This window comes from Polistes fuscatus, unplaced genomic scaffold (genome assembly GCF_010416935.1).
Source record: "Polistes fuscatus isolate 324 unplaced genomic scaffold, CU_Pfus_HIC Scaffold2, whole genome shotgun sequence".
Taxonomy (NCBI): domain Eukaryota; kingdom Metazoa; phylum Arthropoda; class Insecta; order Hymenoptera; family Vespidae; genus Polistes; species Polistes fuscatus.
This window is the reverse complement of record NW_025113096.1, coordinates 14,740,223-14,765,604: the sequence shown is the minus strand read 5'-3', so window position 1 is coordinate 14,765,604 and position 25,382 is coordinate 14,740,223. Positions and strand designations below refer to the sequence as shown.

At 27.5% G+C, this 25,382-nt stretch overlaps 2 protein-coding genes across 2 annotated transcripts; one reads left to right on the top strand and one right to left on the bottom strand.

The window, feature by feature from the left end:
- The first annotated feature begins 2,663 nt into the window (after positions 1-2,663).
- On the top strand, positions 2,664-15,763 carry LOC122516094 (synaptic vesicle glycoprotein 2B-like). The gene is made up of 13 exons (XM_043633657.1): positions 2,664-2,811; positions 3,234-3,314; positions 11,086-11,148; positions 11,531-11,692; positions 12,034-12,196; positions 12,806-12,927; positions 13,129-13,373; positions 13,899-14,056; positions 14,222-14,414; positions 14,503-14,617; positions 14,967-15,126; positions 15,471-15,598; positions 15,675-15,763. Exons 1-13 carry the CDS (start codon positions 2,664-2,666, stop codon positions 15,743-15,745), a joined length of 1,809 nt encoding a protein of 602 aa, XP_043489592.1. The 3' UTR covers positions 15,746-15,763.
- Positions 15,764-16,963: 1,200 nt separating this feature from the next.
- LOC122516476 (transient-receptor-potential-like protein) lies at positions 16,964-25,206 on the bottom strand. Its single transcript, XM_043634301.1, has 15 exons — positions 24,777-25,206; positions 22,698-22,920; positions 22,081-22,278; positions 21,787-21,976; positions 21,522-21,704; positions 21,245-21,435; positions 20,967-21,145; positions 20,138-20,613; positions 19,955-20,037; positions 19,752-19,873; positions 19,476-19,666; positions 18,943-19,133; positions 18,594-18,799; positions 17,979-18,248; positions 16,964-17,650 (listed from the first exon to the last, which is right to left on the bottom strand). The coding sequence occupies exons 1-15, from the start codon at positions 24,954-24,956 to the stop codon at positions 17,177-17,179; spliced, it is 3,357 nt and encodes a 1,118-aa protein (XP_043490236.1). The 5' UTR covers positions 24,957-25,206; the 3' UTR covers positions 16,964-17,176.
- Between the last annotated feature and the right edge of the window lie 176 nt (positions 25,207-25,382).

The window sequence follows — 25,382 nt, the reverse complement described above, 5'->3', positions numbered from 1 at the left end:
ACAAAGAAAGAAAAAATATATAAAAAAGAATATTTTCTAAACACGTGCTCGATTAAAGATCATCGTCGTGTTTTCTCGTTCGATGACCGTTTGAAAAGGGAAAATAGAAAAAAGGTGGAGAAAGAGCGGAGAGAAGAGTGTCAATGACAGACTGTTATTATTATTGTTTGGTGATATGATATCAAAGAAATGAGTATTGTTTGGAATATATTCCCTTTCTTTTTGATGATAAAATATTAAAGAGACCAATACAAAGAAATTGATTTGATGACGTTTGTATCCTGTTTTCCCACATTTTTCATTATTTATAATACTTGCTTGGAAAACTATGAGAAAATATTGTTCCCTCCTTTTTTTCTGCCGTAAATATTTATTATTTATTTTTATTTTTTTTTAGAAATTATTTATAAAAAATTGATTATATCTATGGGAGGGAAAACAATAGAATCACGAGATCGTTTGAAATAAGAGAAATGACGTCGTATGTCAAATAAAAAAAATTGTAAATCGTATAGACAAGCGTAATCAAAGTTATATATTTTTTGATTAAATTCAAGGTAAAAATGTCTAACACAAATTTGAATCAGAATAACGATAACGACGATGATGATGATTTTGTTTGCAAAGAAGATAAAATAGAGAATAACAATTGTATTTAGAACGATTTGCTGTCAAGAGCGTTGGTCCAATTGTTCTCGAAAAAGGGTTAAATTCTATTTCATTGTTTCTTTTTCCAGCAATTTGATTTCGAAGAAAGGTGATAATAAGGAAAAGTTAACTATTTTCTAATACCGATATTTCCTCCGAACAAATCTTTTATACTAAGAACTTAATAACAACGTCAAATACTGCGATTTGATATATTTATCGAAGAGGTTACGTGTCAAAGATGATGTTTTGATCTTCTCGCGATATCAAATTTATTCTGAGAACGATTCAAAATCAATATCAAAAACAATACAATCGCGAGATCGTTTGAAATAAAAGAGAAATGATATTATATGTGAAATAAAAATTGTAAATAGTAGACGAGCGTATTTAAAGTTATATATTTTTTGATTAAATTCAATGTAAAAATGTCTAAGAAAAATATTAATGAGAATAATAATAAAAATGATGACGATGTTTGCAAAGAAGATGAAATAGAGAATGAGAATTTTATCTACAACGATTTGCTGGCAAGAGCATTGGTCCAATTATTCTCGAAAAAAGGTTAAATTCTATTTTATTGTCTTTTTTTCTCCCCAGTAATTTGATTTCGAAGAAAGTTGATAATAACGGAAAAGTTAACTATTTTCTTATACCGATATTTTTTTCCCCCGAACAAATCCTTTTTAATAAGAACTTAAATAACAACGTCACATATACTGCGATTTGATATATTTATCGAAGAGGTTACGTGTCAAAGAAGACGTGCTGATCTGCTCGCGATCTCTCTTACTATCAATTTATTCCGAGAACGAGTAATCAGAGTCAAAGTATAAGTCAAGATCAATCTAAACACATTTTTTTTCATTTATTTTTTTTTAATGATCTATACCGCGAGGAAATTTGGCAATAATATTTACAAAATTATTATTAGAATCGGGGCTTAAAATTGTAATTATAACGATATCAAAGAGTTTATCGGATATTTCAATAATTCTCAAAGAGATTAAATTCCATTTATAAAATTATTCCAAAATTTTTGTGATAAAAAGTATTTGAATTAAAGATTTATTCATCTAATAATAATAATATTGCATTGATAATGAATATAGTAGTACTCGTTGAATGGATTCAATTCATTATACTTGTTTTTATTTATAAAGCCATTTGGAATGGCTCGAAAATGATTTGCATTTTATTATTCGTTGATACTGTTCGTTACAGTTTAAAAAAATCGAATTATCTTAATAATCGACAGAAAAATCATTGATACATTTATGGTTGGAGAAATTAAAGACTACAAGCATAGACAGCAAAGAGAAACTTTCCAATCGTAATAATTATATGTGGTTTTTGCTCGTCGTTTTACAAAGTGGTAATCTAATCGAGCCATTTGACGAACCACCCCCTATCGACGATTTGCTTCCAATTTCTGACATAATGGCAAGTATTGTAATATTCGTTAATCATATTTTATAGATTTATAATCGTTAACATATATTACGATTAATATTTATTTCTTACTTAATTCCTACAATTAAGTTTGATTTCTCTTTTTATTTTACACACGCGCATACACCTACGAAAATATGTTTTATTAATAAATGGCTTATATAAAAAAAAATAAAAGGAGGAAACTTTCTTTTTTTTTTTTTAATTCATAAATTAAATTTTAATTCATGTAAAGTTGAATAAATTATCAAGAAAGCGTGAAAAAAAAATTAGTATATTTATTCATATAAAAATCTTTCGTGTAACACATTATGTGGATCATCCTGTATGCGTATAGATATACATATTAAATATAGCTATAAAACCCTGTTGTTCTTTTTTTCTTTCTGTTTTCTTTCTTTTTTTTTTGTATATTTTCATTTAAATGCAAAGATAATTACAACTTTCCGTATCGATACACGCATTTAAATATTCAACGTATAACCTTGTGTTACCTGTTAGACTGGTATTAATATCTAATATTAATGGGGATATCCGATTAGCCTGCACAAATGATAGAAGAGATGGTATCATCAGAGGATATAAATTTTCTTCAAACCGATTTGACCAGTTCTGATACAAATATAATGGATTTGAAAGAAGCTCGTACTACTGGAATGCCACCTCACAAATTTTTGCAACATCAGCCACGTCCTGTTAACGGAATATTCTGTTACTTTTCGATATTTAGCAGACCTTAAAAATTTTCTTTTTGTTTTTTTTTTTTCAATAAAATATCTATAAATCATAAAATATTCGAAAAATTATCGAGATAGTGTACATTAAATATTTATTCAGGAAAATAAATTTACATGCAAAGATACATATCTATGAAGAAAAATAGTTTTTGTAAGTTTATCCATTTATTCACGTTTAATTGGATTTTTCTTCTGATAAATACTAAAACAAAAAAGAAAAACAAAATTGAATGAAGAAAAATGAAATTGTAAAGAATGAAAAATTTCGATCGTTCTACAAAAATAAAAGATAAATAATCCTAATTAATGACTTGTTCGATTAGTAAATAGTATTATAATTGTTTTGTTATATGAAATTTAATGACAGATTGAATAATTTAATATTTGATACATTAGGTACTACAGTAGATGTAATTTTACAATCACACGAGTTAGCAAATTGCAACTTGATGCAACGAATAGTTGAGAGGCATTCAGGTTTTTTTTTTACTATGTTTTATGACTCATTGTGTTTTATAAAAACGCATTTTTCACGAAGTTTGCTATATAAATAATTTATATTATATGATGGTTATTAAATTAATTCATGATTATAAGAGGTGCGGCAGATAATTTTTATAATATATAATTATATATTTATTTTATATAATTATATAATTGAAAATGGTAAAAACAGGGCAAAAAAAAGAAAAGAAATCAATGAATACGGATGATGCAATATCTGTTTCAGATGTCAAGTATGTTTACATATTTGTTTTTTATGAAACCTTAACAATACGTACGCGACAAAAAATTATATTCTACGTACGAGTAAAAAAAAAATTTCTAGAATTATATACAATAACAACAACAAAACGAACACATAAATTTCTACGAAAATGGATTTACAACAATTTGTTGGATCTTATTGAAAAAAAGAAAAAAAAAGAAAATTTTAATCGATATGAACGAAGGCCTTGTTTCGCGTTGCAGTATTTATAACAAAGAATCGGTAAATTTTCCATTACCCCTTCTCACTTTCGAAACATTCAAGATAAGTATTACTCGATGTGATACGTTTTACGTTTTTTTTTATTCTATTATCGATATATCACGATTACGATAGGATATAAAAAAGAAAACGAATTAAATCTTTCTAAAGATAATCAAAAAATCTAACTCATATAAATTCGATTTTATTTTAAATTTGCCGCCATACAGTTTTGACACTGCGCGAAAATTCAATTTTTTATTTTATCAATGGTTTTCTTATGTTTTTTGTTTCATTGTTAATTAAAAGATATTAAGCGATTGTATATAATTTTACAAATTTCGGTTTACAACTATCATCATTTTTTGTTTTTCTTTTTCTTATTTATCATCGATAGATTAAATTAACAGTTTACGGTTTACATTGTTGAATTTTTATAAAAGAGTAGACGTTTCGTTTCTTTCATACTTAAAATGTCAATGATTTTAAAACAAACTAATAGGAACAAATAAATTTGTATTTAAAATAATTCCTGGAACAATCCAACAAATATCTTATGAATACGTTGAAAGATTATAGATTAATAAAGTCTCGAAAAAAACGAAATGAGATGAATTTTCAACGGAAATTCACAGGTAGATCGTGACTTATTCCACTTATTGCACACACGTGGTTTCTTTAGTACACACGATAAGTTTCAATTTTACGAAGTATCTGCTATTAAAAATGTGTACGATTCGTATCTTCTCTTTTGACATCTTTCTTATTTTTTTTTCCTCACAGATATATGTATTTATATACATTTGCTTCGACAATCTGACAGGGGGAAGCAAACTTTGGAAATTTACCGATGCATATGGAATTATTTTTTGCTCGTTTTCTCCTTCTTCTTCTTCTTCTTGAAAACTTCATTAAACGCATATAAATAATGTATAATGAATTTTATTTTATTTTATTTATTTATTTTCACGTGTCACGATGATAGAATAGGATTTATTCGAGGATAGAAAATAACAGCGTGTAATTATACTTTCTTCTTCTTTCTTTTTATTATTTTCATTCGAATACGTAATTTTAAAGAGAAATTCCACGTAATCTAGAATTCTTCGGAGTAATTTACGTGTTCTTACTGTAATTACATAAGCTCCTACGAATAAACATAATATCATAATTAGAAAAAAAATCATAATTGGCTGGTATGTAACGATAGCTATTAATAAAATAGATTAATTATTACTACTTATACATATTAAATATTTCTATTATAATTATAATAGAATTAAACATCATTTGAATCATTTATTTTTATTTTTCCAAGTTACTTATTGATACTCGACATATGAAAAATATTTCTTTTATTCTTCAAATTCATTAAATAAAGATGAAATAATTTTACGAGATAAGTTTATAATTCATTTACAAAGTAATACATTTAAAAAAATAAAATAAACAATTCATTTATCAAATAGGCGATCGATTATTGTTGATGATCACAGTAACATATCTTTTCTAAATATTGGTTTATTGTTAGATTGTATCTGTGTTTGATTTTCGATTCGAGAACTTGATTACTTTCTGATCGTAGATTAGTATATGAAGAGTGAATGCATGCTAATCAAAGAATTAGGAAGAATAAGCAACTTATTGGTCATAAGTATAACAAATCCTTACGAAGCAACCATATTAAATCTAAAAAGATATTTAAAAAAAAATTAAATACAACCCTTGTCTCGAGTTTTGTTTTAGAAATAATTTCCGATTATCGTTTGCTCGTAAACTGGATTTTATTCTTATTTGATAGTTCTTTATAAACGAAATTTCACGAAATCTTATATTTGCATAGCTGGATTCGGATTAGTTTTTAAGGAATGAAAATAGTATGAGGTAGCTAAACGGTAGGGCATGTATCTTTCAAAATGTTTGACTAATTAATGATAAAGAGAATGGGCCCTGTTGTTAAGAATGACAAATATCTGGTTATCTCTATTGTTATTTCAGAGCTTTAAGATACGCAAAAGAGTTTAGTTTGTCTTAGCGGTATGCGTACATAAGTCCCGCAAAATCATTCATTTGAACATTACTTTATAGTCGTCTGTCTACTATTCGTGAACAGATAGAAAATTATTTGGATAAAACGTATACGACGGGACGTTCGCGCGTGCTTATTTTGTGTGTTTTTATTTATTTAATTTATTCTTTTTTCGAAGAAATCAAGAAGAATAAAGATAGAAAAGAATTGTTGTCCCGAAGAAAGCTGATTTTAGTTTTTTTTTCTTTTGCGGAAACAGGAACACACACATGAATGCTAAACGTAAGTTTTAACAAATGATCAATCGAATAATTCTGTAATGTCTTTAATATTAATTAAGAGACAAATTTGTTTTTCTTTTATAATTCTATTTTTACGCGACGATAATTTTAAAGCTTTGAAAATATATGTCAAAAAAAAAAATATCTACGCAACGACGACAACAACGACAATTGTCGTTTTTTAGAATATATTTTTGCAGGAACCAACCGTGATCAAGTAAATAGGACTACTTCGAGTTTTTTGTTCGAAAGAATAAGAAAAAAAAGTTAATTTATGTAGATACATATATATATGCACATTGCGAAGGAATGTTGACAGAATTTGATTAAAACTATAAACATGACTTCATATAGTAATAATTAAGAACAGTGTGGTGTAAGTGATAAAAATTCAAAACATTAATTTAACGATATTAATAAAAATTAATTATATTCGGTATCTCTCTTTTGTAGTATTGCATAGGTGTGCTAAGGTGTTCGTAGAGAAATAATTTTAGAATATGTAAAAGGGAAAGTAAAAAGATATAATATAATTTATTATATTACAAAAACTGATTTTTTCAATTTTGTGACCATTATCATTGCCATAATCATCAATATATAATATATAGGATTTTTCGTCTAGCTCGATCACCTGAAATATCTCGTTTATTTCGTACGATAAAAAAAAATGTCAGAGGAAAGAAATATTCTGTTCGAAGACGCCGATATAGTAATGGGCCGAATTTCTTTTTAAAGACCATTTTTTTCGAGATATAAAGGTCATCGTATTTTTTTTAAATACGACTGCATATTTACATTAGAATATGTTGACCTTCAAGTGACCTTTACCGAGAAAATTGTTAACCCGGTTTTGTCAAACCGTTCGAAAAACCATTGGTTACGTTTTTATCTATTTTTTCTGTATGATTTTTTTTGGCAGGGGGGTGGGGGGAATGATGAGTAGGTGAATTGACAAATTCTTCCCTTTTCTCTCGATTCCTATCAATTATAATATTATTTCTGTAACCTGTTTTCCCCTACCGTTCAGCATTCTCGATACGAGGGATTACTCATTGTCAGTTGCTTTTACACGAGTATACTTTTAATGTGAAACTAACAGTTTGACTGGTATGATCACAGAAAAGTGTTGATACGTTTGGACGTTTAATGTTTTTCCGTTTTTTGTCTCTCTCTCTCTCTCTCTTCCTATCTCTTATTTTCTCATTATTTTTTCGGCTCTACTTAATTTTATGTCCACGTATAATTCTTGTTTCTTTTTTCGTTAGCAAGTTTTTCGTTACTTATATAAAAAAAATAAAAAAGGGAGGAAAATCGAGAGAATAAATTGATTACAAATTATTTATATACAAAAAAAAGAAAAGTGTCATTTTTGTTTTATCATTCAATCAATCGTGTTGAAAGAACATCGTTTAGAAAAAAACGTAATAGGATTAGACTGACTTTCGTACGAAAGGATATATTTAATGACTTCTGTGGTGCAATCCAAAGGCAAGTGCTATTCTTTTTATTTTTTTTTAATAATAACACTTCGTGTCATAGATTTTATGACAATAGCATGTAAGTTTGATAAACTTGTTGTTAGATTTAAATGGTATGAAATATTTATTTTATTGGAGATTCGTTTGCTTTTAGATCGTATATGAAAGAATTATTTTAAAAATATATTATTATATTAATAAAATATATTTATTAGGTATACACGATTTATTAATTAATATTGAATGTATATATATATTTAGGAGTTAATTTTTACATGAAATATTTTTATAATTAAAACAAAAATAAAATGAAATTTACATGTATAAATAATACATTAACAATATACTTACGTATTTATTATCCGCGTGTAAATACATAAGTCCATTTAAATCTGACAATTTCGTTTGATGACAAGTAAAAGAGAATAAGGATATTTAAAAAATATATTTTCAAACAGTACTGTCTGTTCTAAGAAACAAATTTAAATTGTTCTTACTATCTAATTTTCACTTGTCACGTCGTAGCACTTACATCGTGTGACACAAGTTTATTCAATAATTCAAAAGTATGAAGTCAACGCGAGAAACTGTTAATCTCATCAGTTTGAATATTTTGAAAAAATGTCACGTACGTTTAGAATTATATGTGTAAATTTGTTGTATTCGGGATTGTTTATTTCGAAAATTTAAAGAAACATCTTCTTATTTCACATTTAATATCTTTTTTTTTTTAAAATGAACAACGAGCAATAATTTTACATTGATACTCAAGAAATGTGTCTTTGAAAAACATATGTCAGGATCAATGTTATTAAGGCTGGATTTATTTAATCTAATGTTTTATCCTGTAAGATTATAATTTAATATTGTTTCGTTTAATTTTAAACAAATTAATTAGCCCACATTAATTGGCGTTAATAATGTTTAAAGACAAAGAAATGTATTTATGAATTATATAATATTACTCAATCGAAAATCCTTGAAAATACATTTTTTTGATTAAAAGTTATTTGAGCAGGTTTCCCGCAATCTGAAGTTATGTCTGGTAATTATGCAATTTAAACTGTCTTGTTTGTTTTTTAACAAACGAAAATCGCAATATAAATAAATGTAAAACGTTTAAATACGGAGATAAAATTTACTCGAGAATTTAAAAAAAAATGATTTCCACGAATGACAGATGTATGTGAAATATTTTAAGTATTCATATTTATCGACGTATATTGAATATAATTTTACATGCGAGTTGGAAGAAGGAGGGGTGAGGTGATGGCGAGTGTGGGGGGCCCTGAAGTACGCGTGTGTTTTTTTTTCCTTTATGCATTTTTATTATTGCAGAAACGGATTCTACGAAGTGACGAAGTATACTTTCTCCGCATGTTACGATAAAAAAGATTACCTTGAATATATATTGTAAGAAGTGCGTAAAAAAATGATAATTAATCAGGACTTGTTCTGTCGCATGAGAAATTGATCATGTCGTTGTTGAATGATAATGATACGATACGATTGTGCAGTTTCCACGTGATTTTTAAAATAATTTTTTTTTTTACAATTTTATTCCATGGTATATAAGTAACATAATAATTTATTTTATTTTTTCACGAAACTTATTTGCAATTTTTTAATAAACGATATTTAAGAGTTAGTAGTATTTATATATAGTTTTTATGAATTACCTTATCTGTGACGTTTTATTTTTTTTTCAAAGTAGTCATAGACGGTATTATAATAAATAATAATACGTGTCTTCAGAGTCTGAAAGTATTGTATCGAAAGTCTTCGAAGTTTATTGAAAAGTACGTGCAATTAAATGTTCTTAGGTTAATTTTGTTCAGGTATAGTTATATAATTAAATCCACGATTAGTTTGCATCATTAATTGGCCTACCAAGGTCATCTGTGACCAGTGTTATTATTTAGTAAAAAAAAAAGTATTAGAAAATCCGGTTTTCCTCAAATAAAAATTTGTTCAGAGTGTGTTGAAGTAGAAAATTAAGGAAAGATATTTAAGAAAATGACGATAATTGTATTAGCTAAAGAATTGCAAAATTAATGGGAATTATCGATATTTACAAAAAAAAAATATATATATATATCTACGAAAAGAGACAATGATTGTTACCGGTGAGAAGAATTTTGTATAATATAATTGAAATTAGCGAAACATTTATTATCATGTATAATAATATATTTACATTACAGACAAATTCAAGGAAGAAAAACAAATTCTAGAGATCATAAATATGGTCCTAGGACAACCTTCTTCTTTCCTTTTCTAATACTGAATCAATCACTTCAGTCAACCGCGATTAAGAAGTTAATCTTACACGTTTCTACATATATTATTCATCGAAATTGAATTAAATTGAATGACTATATTATCGAAACATAAATTCAATATTGTATTTATCGAAAAGTAGACGAAAAAGTGAGAGAAAAAGAGAGAAGAAATATTTTTACGAATATTTGAAATGGTGTAGAAACTAGAAAAGATATTAATTAACGTTGAAAGTAACAATTGCTCGAAGAAGAAATTCCAATAACAACAATATAAATATTTTCTTTTCAATTGGTGATCAAATTAAATTGAAAAAAGGGTATATCCGAAAAGTATGTGTTTCGCGTGAATTAAAAAATTCTGATAGGTGTATAACAAAACTTGTGTAATATTCGTGAGAGTGTGAACAATAATATTATATATCCTGTGCGATCACGTTGATTTTATTATTTTATTTTTGATAAACGAAATCAAATTTTATTCTCGTATATAAGGTGAGAAAAAATAATGGCAGTTTTACAAAAATTACGGTTTGTTGAATTTAAATTTCTTTTCTTTTCTTTTCTCTTCTCTCCCTCTCTTTCTCTATTTTTGTTTTTTCTTATCCTTTTCTTTGTTTTACTTTCTCGTATCGAATGATTGTTACTCTCGTTAAAATTCGTTGAAAAAATTTCAATACGTAAGTTGAGTATAATTTATTTTAAGATACGAAATATTGTGAATTCTACAGAGAACAATGTGGACCATCCAAAGAATTCGTTAACGAACAAAATTAAATATATTGGTTACGCAAGAAGAAGACAATGGTTTACAGACGGATTCTCCAAGTGTTATCGATATTTTATTACAAACGCATGAGTAGTAGGTTATATTTTCTTTTTAAACGATCTTAATTTGTTCGTTAATTCTAGAACTATTGTTTTAATTATCTTTGTTAGTATGACAAAGTATTTATATATATATAAAAAAAATAAAACAAAGAAAAACATTTTCGAATATTAAATTAATAAATTACTTCTATTATCTGTTTTTATATTTAATACATTTGGTTTTCTTTCAATCGACAATTGCAAAGAATCCTCTTAAAGAAGAATATTTTCCTTTTATTTTAAATTTGATTTTCCCTAACTCGTCAAGCGTTTTGTCATTTTGTCATTTTCATTTGACTTTACTACATTATGCCCGTTCGTCTGTTTCTAAATTGAAGGTGAGGACGTGAATTCTGCGGATTCTGGACCAGCAGATTTTGAACGTGCGATATGCTTGTCAGGTAAGTAATTTAAACGTTGTTATTCCTTTTAATTTATATATATATTTTTTTCATTATTATGTATTATTACCTTCGATCTAAATGCTCTTTCACCTTTCTCTTGTGTACTTTCGAATCATTCGGAGAAACGTCTAATTGTATACACTTACACGTAATCATAAATGAAAAGTATGTAACTAATAATATGCTATATTATATGGTATAGTAATCATTGGATTCCAATCTTTTGAATAATAGTGTCATATTTTATAAATATGTATATATATATTTGTTTTCAATTTTGTTCATCGACAATCTCCGAACTTTGAAATCAATCAGATTGGTCAAAGGATAATACGTAACATTTGTTGAATATATATTTCATTGTTTATCAAATTCTTAGGTTATGGAAAATTCAATTATTTGTTACTACTGGCTGTACTGCCAGCTAGTTTTGCCAGCATATTCTCATCTTCATCGACAGCCTATGTTCTACCATCAGCAGAATGTGATCTTGAACTTACCATGATCGATAAGGGACTACTCAATTCCATGTCCTTTGCAGGTGGTACACGAATGAACGTAGTTCGTCTTTTAATTAATAATATACATTTTATTATGGTTCAATCATAATAAATATATATAGGGTGAACCAAAAGTTCGTGCGCTTATTGTGTTGTTTCAAATAGTACAATATTTTGAAGTTAATAAAATTACTTTATATATATATACAAGACTGAAATATTAATTAATAAAAGCACGAACTTTCTGTTCACCCTAATATACATATATGTATAAAATATATAAATATATTGTTATTTATCTATAATTCTAATCTTTAATCTATAATTATGTAAAATATGTATATATATATTTTTGTTAATAAAGTGTGATTTTGATTTGTAGGTATGATCAGTACAAATTTTCTTTGGGGATTCATGGCCGACACTTATGGAAGGAAAAGAATTATGTTTTACGGATACATGCTAACCGGTTTAATCACATTGGCCACGTGTTTCTCGCATAGATCGTGGCTATTAATACTTTTCAAATTTCTCGAAGGATCGATGTAAGTCGAAGAACAAAAAAAAAGCACAGACAAAAATATCTACGGATCTAAAATGTCTGTACAATTCTTTTCCTCTTTATTCTTTTATTTTTCATCTTTGTTTGAGATCGATAATAAAAATTTTTGCATAAACATTACGAGCGCATATCCAAATTTCAATTGAATTCTCTATTTTATTCGTCGATATTATTTTCTATTTAAAATACGTGTTTAAAAATAAGAACTGCGATTAATTGTTTTTCTCTTTTCTTTTTTCTTTTTTACCAAGGTAACGAAAATTGCACAAAAAAAAGTACTTTACTTTTATCAACTTTTTTTACTTGGCGGTCATTTAACTCGCTGATTGTAGTTACGTTGAACTTTTTTTTGGCGCAATTAAGTATACGGGCGCATAAGGGCGAATATTTGTTAAAAGAAAAATCTGTTTAAATAATATTTCATACGTGATACGAAAATTATAATTTTCGTAGTAGAATGTTTCTGTAAAATATTCGTTATTAAAATATCATATATATATAAAAAAATTTTTTATCCGTTCCCAAGATAAGATTGAAACTGTTTTAAATAATTTATTTAATTTTTTTTATCTTTATCGTTCATTTATTGCAGCATATCTGGTCCTTATGCAGCTTTGATGTCATATTTGGCGGAAATACACGATGAAAATCATCGTTCACGTACTTACATGTGGCTAGGCGTTTATTTTTCACTTGGAAATATTTCCTTGCCGTGTAAGCTATTGAAAATTCTTTCAAATAATATTAAAATAAAATAAAACTTTAATTAAATCTTCCAAGATTAACAGATAATTGAATTTTCTAAATTTTTATGATTATTCACGTTTAATTATACAAACGATAATAATAATATAATGGTTAATTAAATGAATTGTTGTTTTATTTTTTTGTTTTTTTTCTTTTTTTTTTATACAGGTATAGCATGGTTAATTCTACCACAAAAATGGAATTGGAGTATTTTTCATGGTTTCGTTGAAATCAAATCTTGGAGAGTATTTTTAGCCATTTGTTCACTTCCAGAATTTTTGGCATGCGTTGCTATTTGGTTTTTTCCCGAAAGTCCACGATTTCTTTTATTGAAAGGTCGTCGCGAGGAAGCATTAGAAATTTTTAAGAAAATATATTCGGTCAATACTGGAAAACCGGCAGATACTTATTTGGTATGTTATCGATATTTCATTATTAAACATATATTTATCATTTAATAATATGGAAAAATATATAATATTAAATTACGCGTCATTATTTTATAAATTATATCTTCCAAATGATTTTGTTTTTTTAATTTTTTAATAACGGGATTACCCGTTATATGTAATAGCAATTTTTGTAGTATACTATTCAGTTAATCTAAAATTAAAAACAAATCGAATCTATTCAATTATTCATGATAATATTTCATCATTAATTACAATTTTATTCGTTTTTTTTTTTCATTTTTATTACACATTTTATAATCTATTGAAAGATTGTATAATAGTAATTGATTTTTCCAACATAAACATAATGATTATTTATTAAAAGCAATAAATTTAATATGGACTGATAGTTTTATGATCACTTTTGACATGACTGATGAGTTGCATCGTTAAAAATATTTACATGTATACAATAAAACACGTTATTATCTTATAAGATAATCATTTCTCGCTAGTTTTCGTAATATTAACATGATTCATTAATAGATAAGGGATCTAGAGGAAGAATATTCAGTAAAATCAACGGGTGATAAGTGGAAAGAAAAATTACAATCATCATGGGCACAAATCAAACCACTTTTTTTACCTCCGAACGTGTTTAAACTCATAGTCATATCTCTGATTCAACTTGGTGCTACGATAGGGTTAGTATAAACATAAATTATACAGATAAATTTGTTCGCAATAAATATAAATTCGAATTTATAAAATAGATATTGAAATAATATCGTATATAAATTGAAAGAATTTATAAATAAAAATTGATATATAGTAATTAATAATATGTATATGAATTATTTATAATACAGATCAAATTCGTTGAGATTATGGATGCCACAATTATTTTCTTTGATAGAAAGTTACAAAATTAATCACGTAGAAAAAGATCACGTAGATTCTCGACCATCCTTTTGTTATATATTTAATACTACGGAAAATAATAATGACAATGTTACTACCTTTGTAAACACAACAGTTGCTACCGTCGTCGATTGTGTTTCGGTAATTCTTATAAATAAATGATTAATATATTTAATTAATTAATGTTAAATAATGATCGTCTAATTATTTTTTTGTTTACTTTCATTAGACAGAACTAAATTCTACTGTCTTCGTGAATTCTATAGTCATCGCACTTACCGGTATCATTGGTTACACTTTGGCTGGCTCATTGATAACCATCGTTGGAAAGAAAAAATTAATGGGTATATTTTTTAAATAGAAAAAAAAAAAAAAATATATATATATATATATATATATATTTATATAATACGTTACTTCGCGTAAGTAACTTTAATTCGTGACAAAATAAAACTGATGAATTAATACGATATAATTTAAAAATATTCTTATTATTGAAAAGTACAACTTTTATTTAATTTCATAATAATAATTTTACGATTTAAGAGAATAAGGATTTTTTTTTGTTTCTTAAGGATTTCTCTTTTTGTGTGAGATTATTAATTCGATGATTTTTTGATGGATTTATATTTCTGAAAAAAGAAATAAAAAAAAATGATATTAATTGTTAAAAATAATTATATTTTATTCTAGCGATATGTTTCCTTGTGGCAGCGGCTTGTTGCGGATCACTATATTGGACGAATGATACTAATGGAATATTAGGATTGTCATCCGTATTTGTAGCAATGTCCAGTATCGGTGGTGCTACGGTGGTCAATATAATCGTCGATAATTTTCCAACGTGTCTAAGGTATATATAAATCATTATAGCTAAGAAATTATATTCAATCGTTTCTTATATTATTACTACTTTGAAAATGATTATGAATTAATTATATCTCTATTTTGTATAAATTTTAATTAATTTATCAGGCGCCTAAATTAATGCAACTCTTTTTACTTCACCGATAACATTGTTTACGAATCGAATCTATAAACACAGTAAAATAAAAAAATTCCAAATAAATATTAATAAAATAATGTAAATTATGTGTTATATATATATATATAAAATTCTATGAATACTAATTCTTATTTATACACACGTGGATACATAAATAAATAAAAAATGTTTTAATACTTATCTGTTTTTAGGACTATGGCAGTTAGTACCGCCATGACGGTCGGAAGATGCGGAGCCGTGATTGGTAATTTACTGTTCCCAATTCTGTTTGGATTATCTTGTTTCGGGCCGTTTATTATGATTGGTTCGGCTTGTTTGTGTAAGTATAAAAATATATTTAAATAATTTTGAAGGAAAAGAAATTAAATAAAATATATTATACATTTATTTTTTAGTTGCCGCCGCTTTGGTCATTCTTTTACCACAAAAACCGGCTATAAAGAAAAAACCGAAAGAAATTCCATGAAATGGAACGTAAGGTACGATTTTTAACCTCGTATTCTTTGATAGATTGGTTAATTAATCGACGAATCGATAAATTTATTTATTTAAATATAAATAACGCGTAAAATTTTTGTTGTTTCTCATTGATTTTTCTTTTTCGTTTATTTGTTTATATACATAAACAACGTCGACATTATTGATCACTTATCTTTATTTTCATTGTGTAAATACGTTCGTTCATATTAATTATTAAGAGAATTCTTTATTCAGTTATAACCATCCTTAGGTGAATGTATTTTAATATATAAAGTAACAGTATATATATATGTATATCAATATAAATGTATATATACATATATACATAAATACATATAAGTATATAATAATGTAATACATATTAAAAATATATTGAACATACTTATACACGTGTAGGTAAACGAGAAAGCGCTTAAAAATTGATATTTATTATTAATTTTAAACGAAATCTCACGCTAATTATTCATTCGAGAATTTAATCATTTGTTTATATCGATAGTCGCGTGACTAATGTAAATGTTTCGTATTAATTGTAATAGAATTGTGTCGGTAGTATAACATATAATGTATTTCTTTAATAAAAAAAGGAAAAAAAAGAAATAATTATGCGAATGGAAAAATAAAAAGAAAGTAAAGAAATAAAAAGAAACAATGAAGCGAGAAATTAAGTGGAACAATGTATTTTATTATCATATTAATAAATGAATATTATTCAATAATGTAAATAAATTAATCGTATATATATACGAATCGATCGATAATTTTTCACGATATTTTTTCTCCTCCTTATCTAATCACGATTTATCAAAAGTTACAGAAGCTGGAATTGATCGTTTAAAAAATAAAGAAGAAAAAGATTATTATGCAAGAAGTTAGAATAAAATATTCATCAAATATATTCAATAATTCTGCATACAATTATTTCAAAATTGACATTAATTATTCACATATGTTTTATTTTAAATAGAAAACGGTGAACGAGCGATCACTTCTTTTACTGATTAAATTTATTTATTATTTGTCTTAATATTTATCGTAATAGTATTGACAATCTTTATTTTAAATTTACTGTATAAATGAGCTATACCATTTGTGTATCGAGTAAAAGAATTAAAAAAAAGAAAAAGTACCAAATGAGCGAATAGAATTTACGTAGAAAATATTTAATAATAATCGCAATAATGTCCGTTTGGATTAACGATAATGATAATTCGTTACTTTTACTAATAAAATGAATAATAAATAATACATTTATTTTGGTATCGCATCTTTCGTTCACATCATAAGCAAATATATTTTTATAATAATAAAATTTCAATAAATATCTACACCATTTTCATAATGATGAGAAGATGTAATATTCGAGGGACGATAAAAAAAAGAAAAAAGAAAAAAAATTCTCAAAATAAAAATCTGTTTAAAGCCATCCACCTTTTCTAGGTGATCTACTCGTAGCAAAACGTGGTGACCTTGGCATTATATTAACCAATCTCTGTTTATCTTCCTCTTTATGACTCTTACTATCAGATTTATTCATTATAATCATTGTATCATCAACGATTTTTCTTGGACTTAGTGAAGGTTTTGATCGTAATTTAATCATTCCAGAATCTCCAGTATTATTAGCATTAGTTGTTGCAAACGCATTGTTAGATTTATTTTTATTACTTTTTGGTGAGTTTAACGTTCCTTTGGCAATATCTTTTTTCATTTGTATCTTCCCTTGCGTTATTACGTTCGAGGAATCTTGACATTGAATATTATTTACCGCGAAATTATTTCCATCTTTTTTATTCGATGGTTGAGACGATGGTCGAGTTGGTATAACAGGTTGATAATTTCGTATAGATTTTTCATCGATATAACCGACAGTCGACATTGTCTGGGATTGCTGTTAATTGTAAATGCAAAACTATGTATATCATTCCATTTGATTTTTTTTTTACAAGTAGTTCAACATTAATAACGCTAAATTAATGAATTGGTTGCTTCATTAATATTTACTATGAATATAATTAATTGTGTATGTAAATCAGATTTGATTAGTAATTGTAGATTATTCATAAGTAAAAAAAAAAGTTATATAGTATCTAATTAAAAAAAGTAAGGTACTCAATTACTGTGATGTAATAACTTGTTAAATTTGTCTTCGTTGAAAATTGAATTTTAATTCTGTATAATAAATAATATATTGTAAAATTAGGAATAATTTAACTTACCTGATCAGTTGGATCTGCTTCGTACGTTACTGTTAATACCGGTACATCATTCTTAACAGAATTATCAGTTTCAACAATGTCATGAAGTATATGAAGTATCGTGGTTTCAGTACTTTTCGGTAATTGTATCTGTGGAATCGGAAGTAATGGTGCTTTTGCTGTCAAATTTCGTGCTTGTTCTATGGCTCTTTTTAAACTCTGTTGATTTTGCAAGGATACTCTGCTATTGCTTTTACCAATTTGGGAACTTCGAATCGCACTATTCACAACCTGTTCAATATATTTGCTTTTTAAAAATTATATCGAATGATATTATTTGATGTTAACATTATTGGGACCGGTGGATTTCGAGTCCAAATTTTTAATCGGTAATCAAGTATGAATTTTCAAAAATCCATAACTGAATACTATCAATTAATTATATTTAAATGCGAGTGAATATCAAAAATATATATCACCCTTTATGAAATTTGTTTAAAATTTCAACGATCAGCTTGATAATGTTAAAATAATTGTGATAATTATGTTATCGGTGTTCCACGGATAAATATATTTTTTTAAAGGTCCCAAATGTGTTTCAAATAAGAAAACAAAAGTAAAATGATCATTATTTACTTGGCCCCAACGATGTTGAGTTGATCTCAATAACGCTAATCTAGCGACTCTTTTCCATCTGGCAATGTTATCCTCGCCTTCAGCTGGTTGAAGAAGATTCAATTCTTCTTGTGCAGCATCCTCTGCCGATCCAGTGAAAAATCCTGATACTTGGAAATCCTTCATCAATCTTCTTTCCCATATTCTCATCTTTTTACCCAACACAGCTGTTAAACGTAAACAATGTTAAATATTTTTTCCTTTGAATGTGTGTATGTGTGTTTTTTTTCCCTTTAAAAATTATTGTATAAAATATACATCAAATTATTAGAAAATATATATAAAAATTAATATATAAAATAATATATACTTTTCTCTTTGGTATCAATTCCAGCTATGTCCATGCCATTTCTATGTAAAATGTCGAGAAGTTCGCAACGCCATGATGATATGTCGGATTTCAATTCGTGTACATCATCTTCCGTTACGGGTTCCATTTCGTGCATGGAATGTGAATTGACCACGTATCTCCATACCAAAGCTCTCATGACTGTACCATATCTAGAATAACACGATCATTAATCTTTACCATTGTTTTCAAATAAATTTGAATATTACGATATTGATCAAATAATTCGATAAACTATTAACCTATAAATAGGAAACAAATCGGTGATAAATACCAGAAAAGAAAAATAATCTTTCGATTTTATTCGAATTTATAATTAAAAATAAAATATATAAACTATTTTATTAATATTAATTTTATATATAAGTAATTATATATTACAAGTAATATTGTTGTAAAACAATAATTGAATAATTCTCGTAGTTATTTTGTTTCTTTCGAAAAGAATACAAAATAAAATTATATTTGCATAAAAAACATAAAAAAATACGTACTTTTGATTTTGCGAACGACGATAAGTGCTATCAACGTGTTCGTTATTTTTCTTCTTCGATATACCACATAATTTGAGAAACAATTTAGGTGGTGGGAAGATATTAAATGGCGGAGGTAGAGTACCACCTTCTTCGAAATAACTCATCCATAATTTCGTTCTTGCAAATTTCCATTCTGTGTCAGCGTGTTCCTATAAATATTAATTCATTTAAAAAAATAATATTGAAAATATATAATATTAACAATGTTTGTATATATTTCGTAAGTATTCTTACTTCTATGACAGCATAACTGTTGCTCATCATGGCAATTAGAAGATTCAATAGAACGATCACGTTGATAACGGAATAAGAGCCGAACATCAATAGACCCCAGAATCTGGTGTAAGATTTAATTCCTACAAATAATAATTTATCTTGTAACGTAATAAATTATATGTAAATTAATGATTAAATGATAATAGTTAAAATTTGATTACCAGTTAATTCGAAACTGTCTATACCAACTTCACCGAAACTAGCCCAGAACAAACTTTGACAGGTTTCAAACAAATTGCTGAATCTATTAAATAATCAAAAAGATACAATTTCGTTTGTTTAATAAGCCCAATCGACACATAACATCATGATATTAGAATATTAATTATTTTTTTCCCTTTTACCTTCTCCATCTTATACAAACGTCACTGGTCGAATCCCAACTTGGATCGGCAAAATCACTGTAACATCTTTTCCTTTCCAATTCGGCAAAATACCATAACAATTGATTCAAACCGCAGGCAAAGGAAAACAGGACCAATGTATAAATGAAGAAAAATTTCACTATGTCGATGACCATTCTACCCAAGGATATTTGTAATGGTCCAAGATTTGGATTTATGCTGAATAAATGTATCAATTTGAGTGCACTGAAAACATTTGCTGCTGCAAATAGACCTTCGGCTATCAATTGTGGATCAAAATCGCTCCAATTTTCTCTCGGTATTAACGCAGCCGACGGATCTATTGCTATTTCTGCCCTTTGTCGAAAATAAGCTGCAGCTCGTAGAATTCCTGTCAGAATGTACAGAGAATTTCTCGTGAAGTCGATGAAGTTCCACATATTTCGAAGATATGCTTTTAATCCGTCGACATAAACCTGTTAATTAATAGTCGTCGTAAAGATATTATGCTTTTTTGTAATATTATTTACACATTTTGCATATAGATATACACATTAACTACTCGTCATTTCAGAGAATTCATACATTATCTTGTTAATATATGTAATTTTATCTTATTTCATACGTATAATTATTTCTTTGAATTAATGGATTTCACGCTTTAAAACGGTAATATATATAATAATTATGTATCAAAAAAACAAAAGTAATAAAATAATACTTTAGGGTAAGTTTTAAGTATGTTACCAATTATTAAAAAATTAAACGAAGTATATAGAATAGAAATAAAATTTGTTTCTTTTTAATAAACGATTATTATGTTTTTTACCTCTCTTGCTTCTTGCAATATAAATCCTAGAACGTATAGAACAATCAAACCCTCTAATGGCGACGGTGCTGCACCTCTTTGTCGAGCTAATTGAATCTCAAGGTTCCTTTTAGTTTCTTCGTTTCCAAAAATTTTCACGACTTCCACTTCAACGCGTTGCGATACCAAGATCAGTATAACTGATAAACGAAAGATGATTAAAATAATTTTATTATGGATTATTTTTTTTTATACTATTTACAAAAAAAAAAGTCAAATAAAAAATTCAATATAATTACATAAGAAAAACATATAAGAAGATGCGTGTACTAAAAATTTAACGAAAGGTCTTCGCAAAAGTTGTCCGACCCTTGATTCGGGAGCGAAAAAATATATTATACAATAAAAGGGAAACAAGAGGGCTGTTTTTATCAATATCCAACATTTTTGTAGATTGGTCATTCTTCGAAATCCAGGAACACCTTCGTACCTAAAAAAAAAAAAATATCGAATCATGATATGATAAATTTTACAAATTCAATTTTTTAAAGAGAATAAAAAGGAAAAAATTTTTACCAAATAGCAGCAAGTAATTGTTGAACGTGAGAATGAGCGACAAATCTTTTCTGCTTATATTGTATAGCTTGTTCGAGTTTAGCCAATTTTTTCGTCGACAAACTATCTTCCTCAGGATTATAATTCAATATCGTATTTAATTCTGCCGTAGTTCGTATTTGGTGCAACAAATCGACGGCGAATCTGATTAAAAAATATCAAAATATAAATCATTCGTTCAAAAATATAAATTATTCTTAACGAATAATAAATCAAATTTTCATACTTTTCAACCTGACGTCTAAGTTCTAAATAATCTTTTTTACTTTCTGGTTCGGCACATGCCAACTCTTTGAGTTCCCAACTCAATTGGAATGCTGTCGTCAGAGGATCCGGAGAACTGAGGGATATCAAACTTGGACTAGCCAATGCCTTATATTCGTTTATTCTGGTCGAAGAAAGTCTCAGTGGGTCACCTGTTGATTAAAAATAATAAATACAAAATAAGAACATTGTTTTAGCAGATTTCTTTCTTTTTTTTTTTAATATCATTTATCATATAGCTTTGATGTTTCCTGACCTGCAGTCGAACGTAGACAATCTTCGCAACTGCATCTGATGTCGTGCGGCATCGGTAAAGTAGCACCTCTATCCAACAACAGTTTCAGAATTTCATAGTTGTTACGTTGAGCCGCTAGTATCAATGGCGTCATATCGGTTGGGTACCGAGCAGACACCGGATCGATTTTTTGCCAACTGTGATAAATTTCTTTTTCGTCTGTTAAATCAAAAGTTAAAATTATAATCATTAAACTCTCTTAAATCATAATTTCTAATTTTCTTTGTTTCTTTTTTTTTTATTAGGGTGCACTTCAGATAGTGCAATTTGTTGAAGTCAATAAAATTTACTTTGTATGCAAGTGAAATATTACTTAAAAAAATGCACGAACTTTTGGTTAATTCTAATATATATAAGTTCAATTTTACAAAAACACGAGTTAAGATTAGTATCAATTAGGTACAAATGAATTACTTTCGTATTGTTCATAACAAAACCAATAAATATTATTTACGAATTTAATTGAAAAATAAAAAAAAAGTTTTATTGCAAAACGTTATTGGATACATTTTTAGAAATTGAATAGAATGAAATATTTCGCGATGAAGAAAAAAATAAATAATAAAATAATCACTAACCGTTCTGTTCATTGATCTGGTTAGCTGTTATAAGTTCTTCGTATTCGAGTAACAATTCGGTTGCTTCGACGAATTCGTTATCTATGGCATACAAAAGTGCATCCTTCGTTTCAACACCCATTACAATGAGAAGTTCGACCATTTCAAGATTTTCAGCTTCTATTGCTAAAGTTATAGCACCACGACCAAGACTGTCCACGCAATTAACGTCAAGTATCATACCCTGAAAGGTAACGGTCCGGAAGAATATTAGTCCAGTCAACGAGGGCCGTTTCCTCCATGTCTCAGGAAAGAGGGTAAGAACTTGATATAAGGGTAAATAGACGACGCTGAATCGAATGGTGCTAATTTTTTTGCGGTAAGAAGTGCCGTTTTTGAGAAAAAGGGTAAAAAAGGATAAAAATTGGTAAAAAATGGCTTTATCTTAGAATCTAGGCATTTAATCGAAAAAAGTTTCAAACAAAAGTTGTAGAGAATTAAAATATACATAAAAAATGTTCTATGAGTTATCTTCGTATTTTCAAAAATAAGCGAATAAAATTGGATTGAAGATGGGAAAATAATTGTAAGAGTTAAGAGTATTTCTTAAGAAATAAATTGAGAATATAAAAAAAATAATTCCTCCACGAAGAATCGAACGTTAATAAACCAGCGCGAGAAGCGAAGACGTTACTACTTACGCTAACGCACCACTTGACAATAGCTCAATTTATTTCGTACAATTCTTAAGACTTCGAAGATGAATCAGAATGCATTACTGTTTTCTTATAACATAATAAAAATGAATTAAAATTATGTATAGACAAAAAATAAATTCCACGTTTTTAGAATATCCTTTCATATATATCTTGAATTAATTTTATGTGTGGTTATAAAATTCTTCTTTTTCAAATATGTATTTAAATTGATAAACTAATAATTTTTTACGAGACAAAAAGTCAGTAATTTAAAATTTTATAAAATATATAATTTAATAGGAAAAATATTTAAATTTTAAATTTCGTCTTAAAGAGAATACGTATTCAATTTGATATACAAATAAATTTTTGTGAGGCAAAGAATTTATATCAATTAATTATTCTAATTAATTTTATGGCGAGACACAAAATTAATTCATTATTGTTACTCTCAACCAAATAATAATAGTTCCTGTTAAAATGAATTATTTTTTTTTTACTCAAGGTTCATTATTTTTGACAATAAATAAAGAAACGGCGTGCCATAAGCATCAAGATTCGATTTAAAAATGCCGCGCTTATACGCCGATATATATATAGATATACAAAACGCTCGACGCTCGATGTCCAAGACGTAAAATTCTGGCTACCAAATGAAAAAATAGAAAGAGAGAAATATCGGTTTTCTTTCTCACTCGCACTCGTATACAAAACGCTCGACGCTCGATGGCCAAGACGTAAAATTCTTGCTACCGAAAGAAAAAATATAAAAAGAGAAATATCAGAACGCTCAACAATCGATGGCCAAGGACAATAATACTCGTTATCGCATGATAAATAAAAAGAGAGAAATATTGGTTTGTTCTCTCACTCGCACTTTCATTCAAGACCGAGAGTCCCGAAGATTGCCGAAGATCCTTCGTTTGTGTATTAGTGCACACGGACGCTCGCACGCACACTAGCCCGCTCGCGTGTAAAAGCCGACTGAGAGGCGGGACTTGCTTCCCCACTCTTACAATTATTTTCCCATCTTCAATCCAATTTTATTCGCTTATTTTTGAAAATACGAAGATAACTCATAGAACATTTTTTATGTATATTTTAATTCTCTACAACTTTTGTTTGAAACTTTTTTCGATTAAATGCCTAGATTCTAAGATAAAGCCATTTTTTACCAATTTTTATCCTTTTTTACCCTTTTTCTCAAAAACGGCACTTCTTACCGCAAAAAAATTAGCACCATTCGATTCAGCGTCGTCTATTTACCCTTATATCAAGTTCTTACCCTCTTTCCTGAGACATGGAGGAAACGGCCCTCGTTGACTGGACTATATAACAAATATCCAAAATTCGTTGAAATTAAAGTAAAGTTCAGCTGAGAATGAATGATCCACTAACTTACATTGATTTCACCTTTGTTAGCTGCTTGAAGTATTCTTTTCACGTTAGGTAAATCACCTCTTTCAACAGCCAAAAGATACTTCTTTTCTTCCAGATTCAATGATTTTGGTTGATGAAGAAAACTGTTTTCCCTTGTATTCGGTTGTGCTTCCATGTCTTTTTCAGATTTTGGACAACCCATGTTTGATTATATAAATCGTTCGTTAATACTTATTTCAATATTATTTAATTTGTCAACGATAAATTATGACAAATGATGTACAACTGATGCACATCTTCTTCTTCTTTTTTGTTTACGTAAAATGATTGTCGTAAAATTTGTTGGAACCACGAGTATTCGTACGAACAAGTGCGTATCTTTAACACGTATGAATAGGAGGTCAGTAACAATCGCTGTTATATAGGGGATCATGGGAATTTAATTATGGGAATTAACCGAGACCCTGTTTATTTACATAGACATTTAAGATGACCAAGTATAAGGCATCCGGCAACGTTCCGTCGTCGTCGTTAGCCTAATTCGTTTATCGATATCTTGTTAGCATTCACAACCACTAAGGTTTATTCTTGGTTGGCAAATGAAAATGTTTATCGTTAAGTCAGATCA

Excerpts from the sequence above, each read along its gene's own strand:
- LOC122516094 (XM_043633657.1), top strand. The coding sequence starts at position 2,664 with ATGGTATCATCAGAGGATATAAATTTTCTTCAAACCGATTTGACCAGT. Across the intron at positions 3,315-11,085 it reads AATAGTTGAGAGGCATTCAG|GTGAGGACGTGAATTCTGCG; the intron begins GTTTTTTTTTTA and ends TCTAAATTGAAG. Across the intron at positions 14,415-14,502 it reads CCGTCGTCGATTGTGTTTCG|ACAGAACTAAATTCTACTGT; the intron begins GTAATTCTTATA and ends TACTTTCATTAG.
- LOC122516476 (XM_043634301.1), bottom strand. The coding sequence starts at position 24,956 with ATGGGTTGTCCAAAATCTGAAAAAGACATGGAAGCACAACCGAATACA. Across the intron at positions 22,279-22,697 it reads CCAGATCAATGAACAGAACG|ACGAAAAAGAAATTTATCAC; the intron begins GTTAGTGATTAT and ends TTGATTTAACAG. Across the intron at positions 21,146-21,244 it reads TTCTTATATGTTTTTCTTAT|TTATACTGATCTTGGTATCG; the intron begins GTAATTATATTG and ends TTCGTTTATCAG.